At 51.8% G+C, this 13,656-nt stretch overlaps 4 protein-coding genes across 4 annotated transcripts; 1 reads left to right on the top strand and 3 right to left on the bottom strand.

Moving 5' to 3' along the window:
* Positions 1 to 2,257: 2,257 nt before the first annotated feature.
* Positions 2,258 to 4,122, bottom strand: NCU03513 (hypothetical protein; the record flags this gene model as incomplete). The annotated part of the gene is made up of 2 exons (XM_950776.2): positions 2,258 to 3,953; positions 4,044 to 4,122. The coding sequence occupies 2 exons, from the start codon at positions 4,120 to 4,122 to the stop codon at positions 2,584 to 2,586; spliced, it is 1,449 nt and encodes a 482-aa protein (XP_955869.1). The 3' UTR covers positions 2,258 to 2,583.
* A 1,067-nt stretch (positions 4,123 to 5,189) lies between these two features.
* Positions 5,190 to 9,772, bottom strand: NCU03514 (hypothetical protein). The gene has a single exon (XM_950777.2). It carries the CDS (start codon positions 9,457 to 9,459, stop codon positions 5,257 to 5,259), a length of 4,203 nt encoding a protein of 1,400 aa, XP_955870.2. The 5' UTR covers positions 9,460 to 9,772; the 3' UTR covers positions 5,190 to 5,256.
* A 276-nt stretch (positions 9,773 to 10,048) lies between these two features.
* On the bottom strand, positions 10,049 to 12,106 carry NCU03515 (cell division control protein 10). The gene is made up of 3 exons (XM_950778.3): positions 11,583 to 12,106; positions 10,954 to 11,516; positions 10,049 to 10,903 (listed from the first exon to the last, which is right to left on the bottom strand). Exons 1-3 carry the CDS (start codon positions 11,701 to 11,703, stop codon positions 10,574 to 10,576), a joined length of 1,014 nt encoding a protein of 337 aa, XP_955871.1. The 5' UTR covers positions 11,704 to 12,106; the 3' UTR covers positions 10,049 to 10,573.
* A 377-nt stretch (positions 12,107 to 12,483) lies between these two features.
* NCU03516 (mitochondrial ribosomal protein subunit L32) lies at positions 12,484 to 13,602 on the top strand. Its single transcript, XM_950779.2, has 2 exons — positions 12,484 to 13,154; positions 13,236 to 13,602. Exons 1-2 carry the CDS (start codon positions 12,818 to 12,820, stop codon positions 13,286 to 13,288), a joined length of 390 nt encoding a protein of 129 aa, XP_955872.1. The 5' UTR covers positions 12,484 to 12,817; the 3' UTR covers positions 13,289 to 13,602.
* The last annotated feature ends 54 nt before the right edge of the window (positions 13,603 to 13,656 follow it).

Raw genomic sequence — 13,656 nt, 5'->3', positions numbered from 1 at the left:
GCCTAGAAAGCATAGCAGTACAGCCATACTCCCCTCTTCCCAAACAGAAAAAAAATGGATGGATTGATCGAGAGGTTGCCACAAAAGCATCGATACCAAGACGTCGCATTCAACCCCTCCCGTCCCCTCCCTTCCCCAACGAACATTCTGACCTTCCGAATCCGAACGCCGTTGTGCGGGCGGGATCGATGCCGAGATTCTGTGAGAGCGCCATGTGGGTGGGGGTAAGGGAGGTGCTCGCACTTGCCAGCCCCGCAAAGACCAGACGGCGGCGAGGTGAAGTGTAAAACCGGGGAAACACGAACAACATTCGGAGTTAAGAACTTGGGAGTTGCATCCCCACGCAAAGAAATAGGATGGGAAAGGTGACATTGGTCGGCTATAAACGGGGGGTTCAAACGGCACTCGGCAGTTGGGGCGGAACGAAGCGCTTACACTTGGAGACATACATACATACATGGAGGCTTATACATAGGTGGAGGAGATATTCTGAATGACGAAGTACATACACTACAGTAATAAGATCGCATCGTGTAAGAAAGATCTTGGCAGATCATGTCTTGCGTCGCGTTGAGTAGTTGCTTTGCATGTTCTTGGCCTTCTTGGGCATGGACATGGGCATGGATGGGGCTTCGACCTACTGCAAGGGGAAGGTGGGAACAATATCTACCGTAGAAACTCGGGAAATTGGCAAAAAGCTAATGCCTAAAAAAAACCTGGATATCAAGCAGGATGCTGGCAGATCTGTAACGCTCGAGTCCAAGCCTGTGCTTTGGAACGCAGGCAAGATAGTGTTGGGTAGTATTGAAGAGCCTCCACTAACTGGGCAGACATATGTACAGGAGTACGCTGCTTCCTGTGCTTACTGTCGAGCGCTCAAAGAGGGATAGCTTTTTGCCAATTTCCCGAATTTCTACGGTACTCACCTTCCTTCGTTCACATTTTCCCACTTCATCATCATCGTGGAGAATTGTTTAGCCTTCGCGGGGTATACTTGGCGGTCGATTGTTATCCTTCTTGTTTTTCGGTGACATTGCAAAGCATAGGTAGGTTGGTAGAAGATGGTGATATGAGGTTGTGGATGGCACATATTTGGATCGTTACCCAAGGTACCACCTACCTTATCTATCGATGCTGATATGTTGCCTTTGTTGTCTTGCCTTGCTTTCCATACCATGATGCCCTGAGGGAAGCTGCAGAAAGATATCGCCCAGTTAGGTACAGTCCGATGCTGGTTTGTTTGTTAGCTTGGTACCTACATTAGGCACTCTGGGTAGTATAATATACATACCTAGTGCACTAGATGAAATCTTTTTTGAATAGTCCTAAAGCTTACGTAGATAAATCAAAAGGTATTAGCAGAATTTGATCTGGCATTTTGGATTGTAGAGATGGCGTATCCAAGGTGAAGTTATGCATTAGTTAGCTATACAAACGCATGGAAAAGTTGACATGAGGTCTCGAACTAACAAACAAACCAGTACTGGACTGTATTTTTTTTTTTTCCCCAATGGAAGCAACAAAACAAGAACACTCCTCTACCACACCCCTCTCGGCTTTTCTTTCTCCTCCTCACTTCAATGTGCCATTCTATCGTCCTCGAATACCTACCTAGATACTACCTAGATGTATACTTGACACTCAAAAGCCCATTCAGCTTTCAGCTTCTTGCTTGAGCCTAGACCATCAAAGGTAACTGGAGATATGCTCGTCATCTGTCCCCTCCCATATTCAATCAAACTGCAAACCCTTTCAACAAACAGTTTTCACAACCTCTTGACCAACCTACCACGCGCCAGCCAGCCTACCATACTTTCCTCCTCCCTCTCTCCCTTGGCGCGTGCTCGTACTTGCAGCATCCCATTGCATCCACCGCATCACATCACATCACATCTGATAGATACCTACCCACCTCTACCTACCTACCGACCTACCTTGGGCAGGTAGTAGTCTACAAGCAGGTACCGAGTCATTATTGCACATTATTGGCCACTGTTACCTACTTCTTTGGTATGTACCACACATATCATGTAGAGGCGAGAAGACTCTCGAATACATGTACATGTACAGTAGTAGAAGGCATAGAGTGCCGTGATACCGAGGTATGCTCTCATTCAAATCATCGTCGTAGTTCACCACATGGGAGAAGCCAGACAGACGATCATGTTGATGGACTCGGCAGTAAATATCACCTACTTGAGATACTCGTTGGAGGTACCTAATTATTCACATGGACATGTCAGAGAGAAAAAAAAAACTGAAACCAGACCCCTTGGGCAAAGGGGTGTGCTCAAATCTTTCAAGTTGTGTACCTAACGAGACTCACAACAAACAGTACTAGTCCCCCCGACATGTTCACCTCGCCTCAATTTCTTCTCTTGTAGTCAAGTGCCGTACTAATACCTTTCTATAGAAAAAGTCCGTTAACCAAGTTCCTCTCTTCTTATCATCTCCATTCTCCGTCCTCCCACGCTCTTCCTTCTCTTGTAGCACCTGACCAGGGCAGCCCAAACACCACAAACCTACTATCCCAGAAAACCAACATCACAAGAGGAAAATGACACCTCAGCACTACCTCCCCCCTTAAAACAGACTCGGCGTGCGGTAATCAAACGCATCCGGTACATCATTCTCCACCTCCCAGGGACTCAGTTCCCTTGCCACCGCCTCCGTTCTTTCCTCTCCTCCCGTATCATCATCACTAGAGGTAGTATATCCCCCCTTCTCCTCTCTCTCCTCCTCCTCGTTATTCTTATCCTTATCATCAGCATCATCCCTCCTCGCGATCCGCCACGCCCGGTCCAGAATCCGGATATACTCCAGCTTCCGAAATCGCTGGATAAACGCCATGGCCAAATGCTCGATTCGCAAGCGATGATGAGACCGAATGTGCTCAACGATACATCTGTACGACTTGTGACGACTATCTCCCGCCAGCCAAAGTTCGCGCAGGTTCCGGATGCGTCTCAGCTGCCACGTAATGGTGTGGATATTCGTCGTCGACGATACCTCACTGGGACCGCATTCGACCAGATGCGTGGTATCATGAGTAGCACAGAAGAAGCCAAAGTCACACAACAGAGGAAGGATCGTTTTGAGAGACTTGAGTGTGGTCATGGACACCAGATGCGATAAGTTCTGTTCTGGGAGGGACATGCCGTTGGTGGGCAGGACTAAGCCCGACAAGGGAAAGGGGCGGAGTAGTGTGTGGACACGCCATAGATACGAATAGGGATGCCGGCCGTCGCGTGGTCGATGCTGGTCTTGAAGATGGAATTCATCCACAAAGTTGATCACCAAGTTTTGTCTCAGGGTGAACTTGGAATCGTAGTAGATCATTTCCCAGGCATAGCCATCAGCCCAGGGCAATGTTAATTTTCTTAAGCTGGGGAGATGGAGCGTGTGGATCAACTTTCTCGCCAAATGCGTGTTGAAAGCAAGATTGATACCGGTAAAGTCTTTGGGGTGATGGGCCTCTATAAGATATGGACCGTCTACATAGTCGTCATAGAACAAGTGCAGCTCTTCGAGTCGGGAAAAGTCCAAGAGATTACCCAAAAAGCCAGCCGGGTGGCTATAGATGTATCCAGGGTTCCTGGGAAAATATAACTCGAAGCCCTTGCCAAGCTTGATATAGCGCAGCTTTTGAAGAGCCCTTCCTCCAGCGTGAAGATAGTTGCGACAAAGCTCTTGTATTATTGCGCCGCGCGGTCTTCCGGTACCAGAAACACGGGCACTGAGTTCGAGGCAGCTTAGATGGGGCGCACCTTTGAGCACCAACACTAGTTCCCGAAGTCTGACTGAGGATGTGGGTAGACTGAGGAAATGGCGTGCATTCTCATCAAACGGAAGCCCATGCAAGGCCAAAATAGTAAGATGCGGGAAGGTGAGACGAGCCTCTGGGATGTTGTAGGTTCGAGTTCCAAAAGTAGACCAGTCTGGAGATTCCAGGACTGTGGCGCAACCAAATGTCAGTTTTTGTTTCTAGAATCAAGATGGAGTATGCATCCTTGAATCTAGAGGACTGGGATTATGAGACTCACATTCCGGCCGGTCTTGAGCCAAGGTTGCGCCTGCGGTGTCCAAAATCTGCTCCTCTCTAATATTTCCCCTTGCCTCCATTTTGATCGACCGGATTTTGGGAACGGATTCCCACAACAGTAGAAACTGATGGACCAGTCGAGGTACACTGATGGACTCAAAATGGTCTAGAAGAGGGGTACGTTTCAAGTACCACCTAATGGCTCGGTACACTGGAAGAGATTCGCGTTTATACCGTGCTATCTCCTGGGCCCTGGGCAAGTTGCCAACCGATTTTATGTGGGTAGCTGCTATGTCTCTGGGGATTTTCAAAGAGCGCGCAAGGCCAGTAAAACTGTAATCGATATCGGGATCTTCGTCGGGAGTGTAGTCCGGGCTGAGCGGATAGGCAAGAGGTTTGGAAGGATCTGGCGTCGAGACTTCGAATCTGGGGAATACCAGACACCGAAAGAGATGGGGTCGCACGGCCGCATTGAGAGACCGGCAGACAAGCGAAATGCTTTTGAGATCTGCTGGATTCTGTAGATTGCCCACGATGATTTTTGTGATCTGGGGTATGAGGAGGGGAGGCGTGCTGTGAGGTGTAGACATTGCTGTCTGTACAGCTGAGGATGGCGAGCTTGTGGTGATGATGTTGAAATGTCTGTGACTGCCACGATGGGAAAGAATGAGCATATAAGGACTAAAAAGACCCAAAATAACGTAAATATGGTGTTGAAAGAGTTTGGTCGTCGTCATCCAATGGCCGGAATGAGATGCTGTGTCGAGGAAACTCTGTGTTTTGTGTGAACCGTCAACAATGTGATTTCGCTTATCCAGAACAGCGATGGCATGACAGCTGAGTCTTGGTCAGCCCTTCCTTCACAGACATCTCATGGCCTGCAAGAAATTTGGAGGGGAAGTACCCATGGACATCATGAAGTAAACACATCCTTCAGACGTCGAAGGAGTTTTCTGTTATCCAATAACAGAGACACAGCCACAACATTAGGTAGTCACTCCTTCCTTCTCTCTTCCACAGTCTCAGTCGTCCTCCAGCCCGCTCCTTCCATATCTTCCTTTCACTTGGCTTAAACAAGAATCAGGAAATGCTCAGCTTCAACGTATGTAGTGTAGTATACGACTACCAAAGGAAGCCCCTAGCTCCGATTTACGTCAAGAAACCTAACGTAACCTTTCAACTCCTAACCATCCTTCCTCTCCCACTTCCATTTCTCATCCACCACCACCACCACCATCTCTCTCCCTCCCCCTCCACCACCCCCTCAACCCCTCCACCTTTTCCCTACACCACCCCACCCCCCTCAACTCCTCCTCCCCAACCCACCACTTCCACAAACACCCCTCCGGCGGCCGATCACTCCAATACTTCTTCAAACACCCGCCCTCATACTTATGATTCTTCACTCCCATCAACAGAACCACCTCCCCCGGCTTGGGATCAAAGTCCTCTGCATCCAAAAAGACATTCAGCAAGATATGTTTGGGTGTAGATTGGTCAGCGAGACGGACGATCCTTTGGTTGAAGGTGGGTGGCATTGGGGAGGGCTGGACGTCGGATATGGAGACGATGATGGCGAGGACGTTGACCATCCAGTTTTGAGGGTAGGGGAGGTGGGGGATTTGGTGGAGGGGGCAGAGTTTGAGGGGGGTGGTGGGGTCGGTGGCTAGGTGGGGGTTGGGTTTGGGAGGTGGTTGAGGTTGAGGTTGAAGACGGGGTTGGTGTTGAGGTTGGGCTTGTGGTCGTGGTTGCTGCTGTAAGAACTGTGGTCGGGTTTGAGCTTGCGGCTGGAAGAATGGCCGGGCTGGAGGCTGCGGTAATAGTTGGGGTCGAGGCTGAAGTCGAGTTGGTGGTTGACGTTGAAGCTGAGGTTGAGGTCGTAGTTGAGGCTGAGGCTGCGGTCGAGGTTGTATCTGTGCTTGCGGCCGAGGCGGCTGTAACAAGGGATTAGGCTGGAGATGAGGCGGAAGCCCAGGCCCCGATCCCTGCTGCTGCGGCCGCCGTTGACCCCTAGGTGGAAGCTCCAAGATCCTCTTCCTCTGCATCTGCTGATTATTCACAATCGCCGCTGGACGAGTATCTTGAAGAACCTGAAATGACCGAAGTTCCGATGCTACATAAACGGGTTCCGGTGCCTTTATGACGGGCTTTCGCTGTGGATTCTGCACCAGAAAGATTTCCTGCGCGGTGAAGGACGGATGAAATGGCGGTGCTCGTCTGGCGGTAATGATAGGTTTCTTCTCGGGTTTCGGTGGCTTTGGCGGCTCTGGCTCTTTTGGCTTGTTTTGCTTTTCCCATTCCTTGATGAGTCCGTCAACCGTAGCCATGTCCAGATCTTTCCACTCTTCCGGAAGAACAAATCTGGGATCTGGTTGTTTGATCTTGGGCGGCTTTTTCTTCTCAGGCGGCTTTGCCTTTTCAACCGGCTTCGCCATCTGAGCCCCTGTTAATTTTTCGAATCTTTCTATGAGGCGAGTCCGCTCCTTTCGCTCCTCTGCTTCCTTGGCTTCCTCTATTTTCCTTCTCTCCTCTGCCCGAGCTGCTTCTTCTTTTCTTCTCTTCGCATCCCTCGCGTCCAATTCCGCCACGTATCCAGTTGGCACCCACCAAGGCTGTTGTGGATTCGACTTTTCGTCCTTCTTATCCAGATCCATCTTATCGCTTGCTGTCGATGTCACTTGCAAGGCGGGACCTAGCTCCTCTGCCATAGCCTTGAGCTGTGCTTTTTTCACCTCCCTCATGAACTTCCTGTCCAACCCGACCGGAACCATGTGGCCTACCACTAGACAGACCATTTTGGTTGTCTTTGGTTTTCCATCCTCCTTTAGTTTGTTGACTTCTTGTTCTTTTGCTATCCTGGCTTTTTCTTTAGCCTCAACTTCTTTCCACTTCTCCAGCCACTTCCGCTCCAGAATCTCCCTCCTCAATTTGTCCAACTTTTCTGGATCACCAATCCCATCGTCGTGTATACCCCCAAACTGCTGCTTCCCATTCACTCCCTGAATACCCTTCCCCTTTTCCTGACCCCTTCTCACAGCATCACCATCCTTCATCTGCTGAAGCATCTGCTCAAGCAACGGCACCGGCATCTTCATCGGCACCGGCGGCAGCTGAGGCACTGGCTTCGGCTCAAAATCAACCTCCTCAAACTCCACCACCACATCATCCCCCATCAACCTTACATACCCCCCCTCCATCACATCCCCCCTTGCCTTTTCCTGCCACTTTTTCTGCCACTTTTCCTGCTCCTTCTCCTCCTCTTCCTTGGCTATTTCTTCCGCCGTCTTCTTTTTTCCATCTCCTTTCTTTTTGTTTCCCTTTGTTCTGTCTCCTTCTTGTTGTTCAACTTCCGGGTACGTAACAGAAGCCCACTCATCGAAATCGCGTCCTAGCACTAGGTAATGGAACTCGGGCCTCAGAATGGCTTGCACCCAGAACTCGCCGTCGTATAGCAGGAGACGGATGACTAGGTCTGGAGGACCCATGGGTGGTTGGGAGGGGACGGAATTGGAACTTGGTGGTCGTGGGGGAGGGGTGCGGTTGTCGAAGATGGTTGGGTAGGCAGGGGGTGAAGGGGGGGAAGGGGCGGAAGGGGAAGAAGAGGGAGATGAGGGGTCATGCCGTTGGGACCAGGTGCGTTTGCGGGACAACTTGGAGGAGGATTGGCTTTGTGGTGGGACTTGGCTGGATGGTGGGGGGAGGGGGTAGTCGGTGTTGGACATGGGGATGTCGGAGTCGGAGTCGGAGTCGGCGATGGTGGAGGGGTGGTTGCTGGTTGATGAGAGGTCGGTTTCGGGGATTTCTAGGTCATGGTCGTCGAGTTCTTTGGCGGGTTTTGCAACGCTGTGTTGCCCTCTCTCAGACTCGCTGTAGTTACTGGTGTGATTGGAATCGTTGACGTCTGCTTCGTTGTAAACCTTTTGGCTCTCGTTGCCATGTGTACGAGGCAGTTGGTTCCCGATTTCAGAAGCAGGAGTGCTTCCAAGTTGTGAATCATCCTCGTATTCGTACTCTGATCCAAGTTGCGACCCGTCCAAATATTCAGAAGGCATTTTGAGGTATTGAATACCCTTTACGAGCATCACCACTCCTTTTGGAATAACAACTTCCTTCTTGTCCGTCTGCCCATTGGAGTCATTTGCCTCTTGATCCGTCTCTTTCTCCAAGCCCTTGTCTTCTGCCCCCTCCACTCCCTTCACCCCATTCTTCCCATGCGTCCCCTTATTCTCCTGGTCCTTCACATGGCCATCCTCCTTCTCTTTTCCCTCCTGCCCCCTCCCTTCAACCATCTTTTGCGCCCCCGCCTCCGCCTTCGCCTCGGAAAGTGGCCAAACCTCAGGAAACTTCTCACTCAGAATCACATGCCGAATAACCCCCTTTGCAAGCTTGACGTCCAAATCGATCGGGCGATCAGGGTGGTCAGGATCATGCGAAACGATGGGACGAGCAGCGATGGAGGCTTCCGAGTCAAGATCATCTATAGGAGGGGCGGCTTCTCCCTTTCCTTCTCCCTCAGCTCGGCCTTCTGCTTTCGTCTGGCCGTCCTCTTTAATATGTTGTTGGTTGGCGGCGGCGGCGGCGTTATCCTTGCTGAGGACTTTGAGCGGTATCCCGGACTCGGTGGCTTGGTCCAGCCATGCGCAAACTTTGGCTAGCCTACTGTCTCTCGCGAGTACATCGCTCGTAAATCCAGCGTCTCGGCCTAGGACATCGCCTTTACCAAATCCAGCTGGATTCCCGAGGACATCCCCTTTGCCAAACCCAGGCACATTCCGAGTCTCTAGTCCTGCAGAATTCCCGAGTACCGTAGGACCATATGCATCCAGTCCAAGCACATCCCCTCGTCCATAATCTTTTTCCTTCTCCTTTCCTTTCCACTTGGCATTTGGTCCTAAGCTGTAAGAAGTCTGCTGTTGTATTCGCGGTTGTACCGGAGGCTGATAAGAAGGAGGCGGCCTCTCATAATCCTGATCCTCCTCCATCTCCTCATCAACCCCTTCCAACTCCATATCCATCCCCCGAAGTCCCTGCCCCTGCGCCTGCCCCTCCACCTGGGAATACCCATTTACTCCATCATCCAATTCGATCTCAACAGCCTTCCCTTTCCCCTTATCCTTCCACCTGGAGTCCTTCCCTCCCAAGTAGGATTCATGCCCCCGCTGTGGTTGTCCCGATGGTGGTGGTGGTGATGGTGGTGGTGGTAGTGGCAGTGCTTCCTCCTGTGCTTGTCGTCCTCGATCAGGCGACACCCACCGAAACGGTTCGTGTACTTCATCCAACCCATGCGCCTGGAAATACGCATCTAGTTCGTCGGCATCAAAGTCATCATCATCGTCGTCGTCGTCGTCGTCGTCGTTGTGGTCTATATCCATCATATCGATATCTGGGTCCTTTGGGGCCATTTTATTCGTAGTCATTATTCACGGTTGGCTCCGGATGGTGGTGGATGGCGATGGATGGTGATGTTGTTGCAAAAGTACCTAGGTAAACGGTTATGGCTATGGATGGTGGCGATGTGTACCTCTATGCGACTGGGTATCCGTGTGGTCGGTAACGATGATGAAGAAGCGCATGATTGTTTACATCAAGGTCGACGGGAGTTATTGATTGATTGATTGATGGAATGGATTTGGCGATTCCAAGGTTTAAGTCTCTTGACTAAGATCGGGTTCCAGGATGAGATGGACATGCGAATGAGAAAGAAAGAAGAAAGACGACATGGAAATTGTGGGAATGCGGGAATGACACAAATGGGAAATCCACTCGAGTGGGACGTGTCTCTGAGAACGGCACGCGTGGATTGGTGGGGCAAAGAGTTTACTGTAAACAGCCCCCGGAGTTAACGTCAGTCTAGGGCATCCCGGGACGGGACTTGGGTTCATTGTCAGCTTGAGCTTCCAGGCTTTTCTTTGAAACAGAGCAGGTCAGGTTATTTTGCCAGACTTATTCATCTTCATCCTCATCATCATCATCATCATCAAAGTCAAGAAAGTCAAGAAACCAAAGCGGCAAGTACGTAATAAGCTGGGTATTGAACATCTGTATAAAACAACATGGCTACAATTAAGCTGGCCCAAGAACCTCGTCTCTAAACTGCTCTGCCTCGGACCCTCCCTGGAAAGCTCCCATCCGCCTTTCTCGGCACATCTGTATGTATTCCGTAAAAATATTGAATCTAGCCCTCAAGTGCATACTCTCTGACAAGGCCTCATTAAGATAGAAAGTCGGCCCAAAAGCTGCAGAGATGCAATGGAGCTTCCGGTACTAAAAACGAAATTAGGGGGTTAAGAAGTCCACTCCACCGAAATAACCATATCACCAACAAGACGTGGCAGTAGTGAATAAACGCATTGCATCCCGTTTGCGCCATCGCTTGTTTCCCGACCCAAACAAAGCCTTTTTAGTTCTGGCCCCCCATATCCTCGAGGGGCGTATCGGTCGTCGTTCGTCTATATCGGGGGATTGCAGTGTGTTGCGCATGCCGACTCTCCGTCAAGTTTGCTGTCCTCATTGATTGTGGTTGGGCTTCTCCTAGTAGCCGTTCATGGTCATGCGTTGAGAGTTGCGGCTCATCTCGCGATCCGCAGCCGGGCTGATTGGCCTGCTGCTGTGTCCCTGCGCACTGCTTTCCTTGAGGGCCAATAGCTGCTTGGCACGGAAGGTTTCGTAGTGGATCTGGGATGTGGTCTCGATGAGGTCCTGGAGGTGGGTGCGGAGGAGGAAGTTTCGGAGGTAGATGAATTCGCAGTGGTTCTCGTCCTCCACGTTGATCACGCCCCAGCGGTTCTGGCGACCGCGGACCTGCTTGCCGTTGACCACGATGCTCTTTTCGGAACCAACAACAGCGAAGGGAATGAGGCTCTGTGTCACGTTAGCTATTGTTACTTTCTGGGGCAAGTACAAAAGCCCACCTTGATTTGCTGGTTCAGGGAGCGCTCCTCCTCGTCAAGCTCGTCGTTGTCGTAGGGGTACATCTTGAGGTTGTGGAAGGCAAACTCCTCCTTGATGCGCTCCTTGAAGGCCTGGCGTTCTTCCAGCGTAAGGGAGTCCGACTTGGCAATCACGGGCACCACGTTGACGACATCCGACAGCTTCTTGAGGACGACAATGTCGATGGGCTTGAGCGAGTGGCCCGAGGGCTGGATGAAGAAGAGGCAGCAGTGGATGCGGGTGTCCTGGATGTAGCGCTCACGCTGGGCAGTGAGCTCCTTGCGGAGGTAGGCAGAGTGCTGGTCCTTGATGTACTTGACAATGGGATCCCAGCAGCGGTCGTTGTTGATCATGTCGCCGTAGCCGGGGGTGTCGACAATGTTGAGGCGGAGACGGACGCCATTCTCCTCGATGATGTGGGAGACGGACTGGATCTCGGTGGTGGAGCGGACGGTCTCGTCGGGTTGGAGGCGGCCCTTGGAGTCGATGAGGTGGGAAGCGAAGATGGTGTTGATGAGGGTCGACTTGCCGAGGCCGGTTTGGCCTGGGTGGAAGCGGTGTTAGTTGCGTGGGCATAGGTTGATGGCAGAGAATGGAGAGGTAGACGTACCAACGCAGATGACATTGAACTGGAAGCCGCGCTTGAGCAGCTTGCGCTCAATCTGGGAGGTGATGCTGTCGAAACCGACGTGGGTCTCGGGGTGGACGGTGGCAGGGCCCATGGTCGACATGATTGCGAACTTGATGGGGGCTACTTATTATTCCAAAAAGCAGGTGATGGCGGGAAGAGAATTGGCGGCGGAACAAAGAGAGAGAAGCGAATGGAGATGAAGATGGCTGTTGTCGGGCGGTCGAAGGAAGGGCGTGGGTTGGACTGGAGACGGACGGGATGGACAACGGGGAAGAAGAGAAGTGGTGTGTGTGTGTGTGGTCGTGAAATGAAACAAAAGTGCAATTAGGGGACAAGCAATCAGATGCTTGGTTCAATCAATCGGGCAATGGGAGGATGGGAGATGGAACTGGACACCCGACGGCACCAACCAAGACAACGTGATGGTGCTTTCCCCTACAGAAAGACTGCCAGACGGGACCTGGCTGGCTGTTGGTTGTCACTGCAGTGCTGCCCGCTGCTGCTGCTGCTGCTGCTGCTGCTACTGCACGTTGCCAAACAACACAATTTCCCTTCCACTTCCAGGGGGCCAGGCAACCTAACCTAACTGGGAGTCGACTGCCAAATTGAACCTGCGAATCACTGAACGACGGGAGCTGGGAAAGGGGCAGACACGCACCTTGCCGCCCAGCTCGTTTGATTGGCCCTGTGGGGTCAGTGCTTCAGGAACACCCGAATCGGGTTTAGCAGCACCTGCACTGACTTGACAGCGAGTGCTGCACTAATTGCACTAACAAAAGACCTGGGGGGAACCGCGAATGGTTGGTAGGTCCGTGTCACCCATGCCCGAATTTTCTGAGATGGGTGGATCCCCTCCAACGATTGCCGTCCCGCGCGGGCGCGGTGCCAGTTCTCGACTTTCGGCCCCGGCAGCCCAGCAGAGGAAGAAGCACCTTTTGCTTTGGTCCGAGAAATCACACTCCGCTCTCCGTCCACCGATTCCCGATTCGCGATCCGACCACCCGGACACAGCACCTTGACGGCCACACAGCAGGGTTTGGAATTTGAACAAGGGAGGGAGCAAGACACGACATCATCAAGGGACTGAACCGGAAGCCCCAATATCTCGCGCGACAACTACAAATTCCCTTAGAATACTTTTTGCGCATATCCGAAAACGAATTCCATCTAGGTATACTTCACCCAGCAACCAACCCGATACCCCAATCTTCAAAATGGCCGCCATGACTGCTGCTGCTGCCGCCCCCGCCATGCGGCTCTTCAACCCCTCGACCTTCTTCCAAACCCTCAGGACACAGCGCTTCGGTGTCCCCGCCCTCAACTTCGCCGTGCCCGCCGCCGCCATCTCGCTCCTCCCGTCGATACCGTCGCTGCTCGAGGACATCTGGGAAGGCATCCTGCGCGCCGTGCCCAAGAAGAAGACGTCGCACATGAAGAAGAGACACAGGCAGATGGCCGGCAAGGCGCTCAAGGACGTGACACATCTCAACCGGTGCCCGGCTTGCGGCAACCTCAAGCGGATGCACCACTTGTGCTCCACCTGCCTGGGAAGTATGTGATGGAACTGCTGGGATACTTCATGTCTTTATGGTGCTAGGGAGATATGCTGACTGACTGATGACACCCCAACAGAGCTCAAGGGCTTCATGGACCGTAATGGTGGCAGCAACGCCAAGGCCTACTAAGCGGCGCATGCTGAGTTGGAGAGAGGAGAGGGAGGATGATGGGATCAGGGCATGTGATAATGCCCGGGGAAAGATGGCACTTGACTTCAGTTGCTGTATCCGTCCCATACCACACAACATCTGTGTACGATCTAGGTGTCCATGTGTGAAGCGAGACAATGTATACTATTCTGTACATATACCAAAAGTGTTCGCGCCGGTGTGTATCGAAAAGGGCACCGGGAGCGTTCCCCAGGATATCGATGATACCACATAACTTTGGGCTCAACGCTCATTGTAAATTCAAACCAGTAAAGCTATCAATTCATCCCAACATGGACTATCAAACAGCCAAATGTCGACTCTCGGTTTGTCTCATCCTCAAGGTG

This window comes from Neurospora crassa, linkage group II (genome assembly GCF_000182925.2).
Source record: "Neurospora crassa OR74A linkage group II, whole genome shotgun sequence".
Lineage (NCBI taxonomy): Eukaryota > Fungi > Ascomycota > Sordariomycetes > Sordariales > Sordariaceae > Neurospora > Neurospora crassa.
The sequence above is the reverse complement of the archived record's forward strand: the minus strand, read 5'-3'. Positions and strand labels throughout refer to the sequence as shown.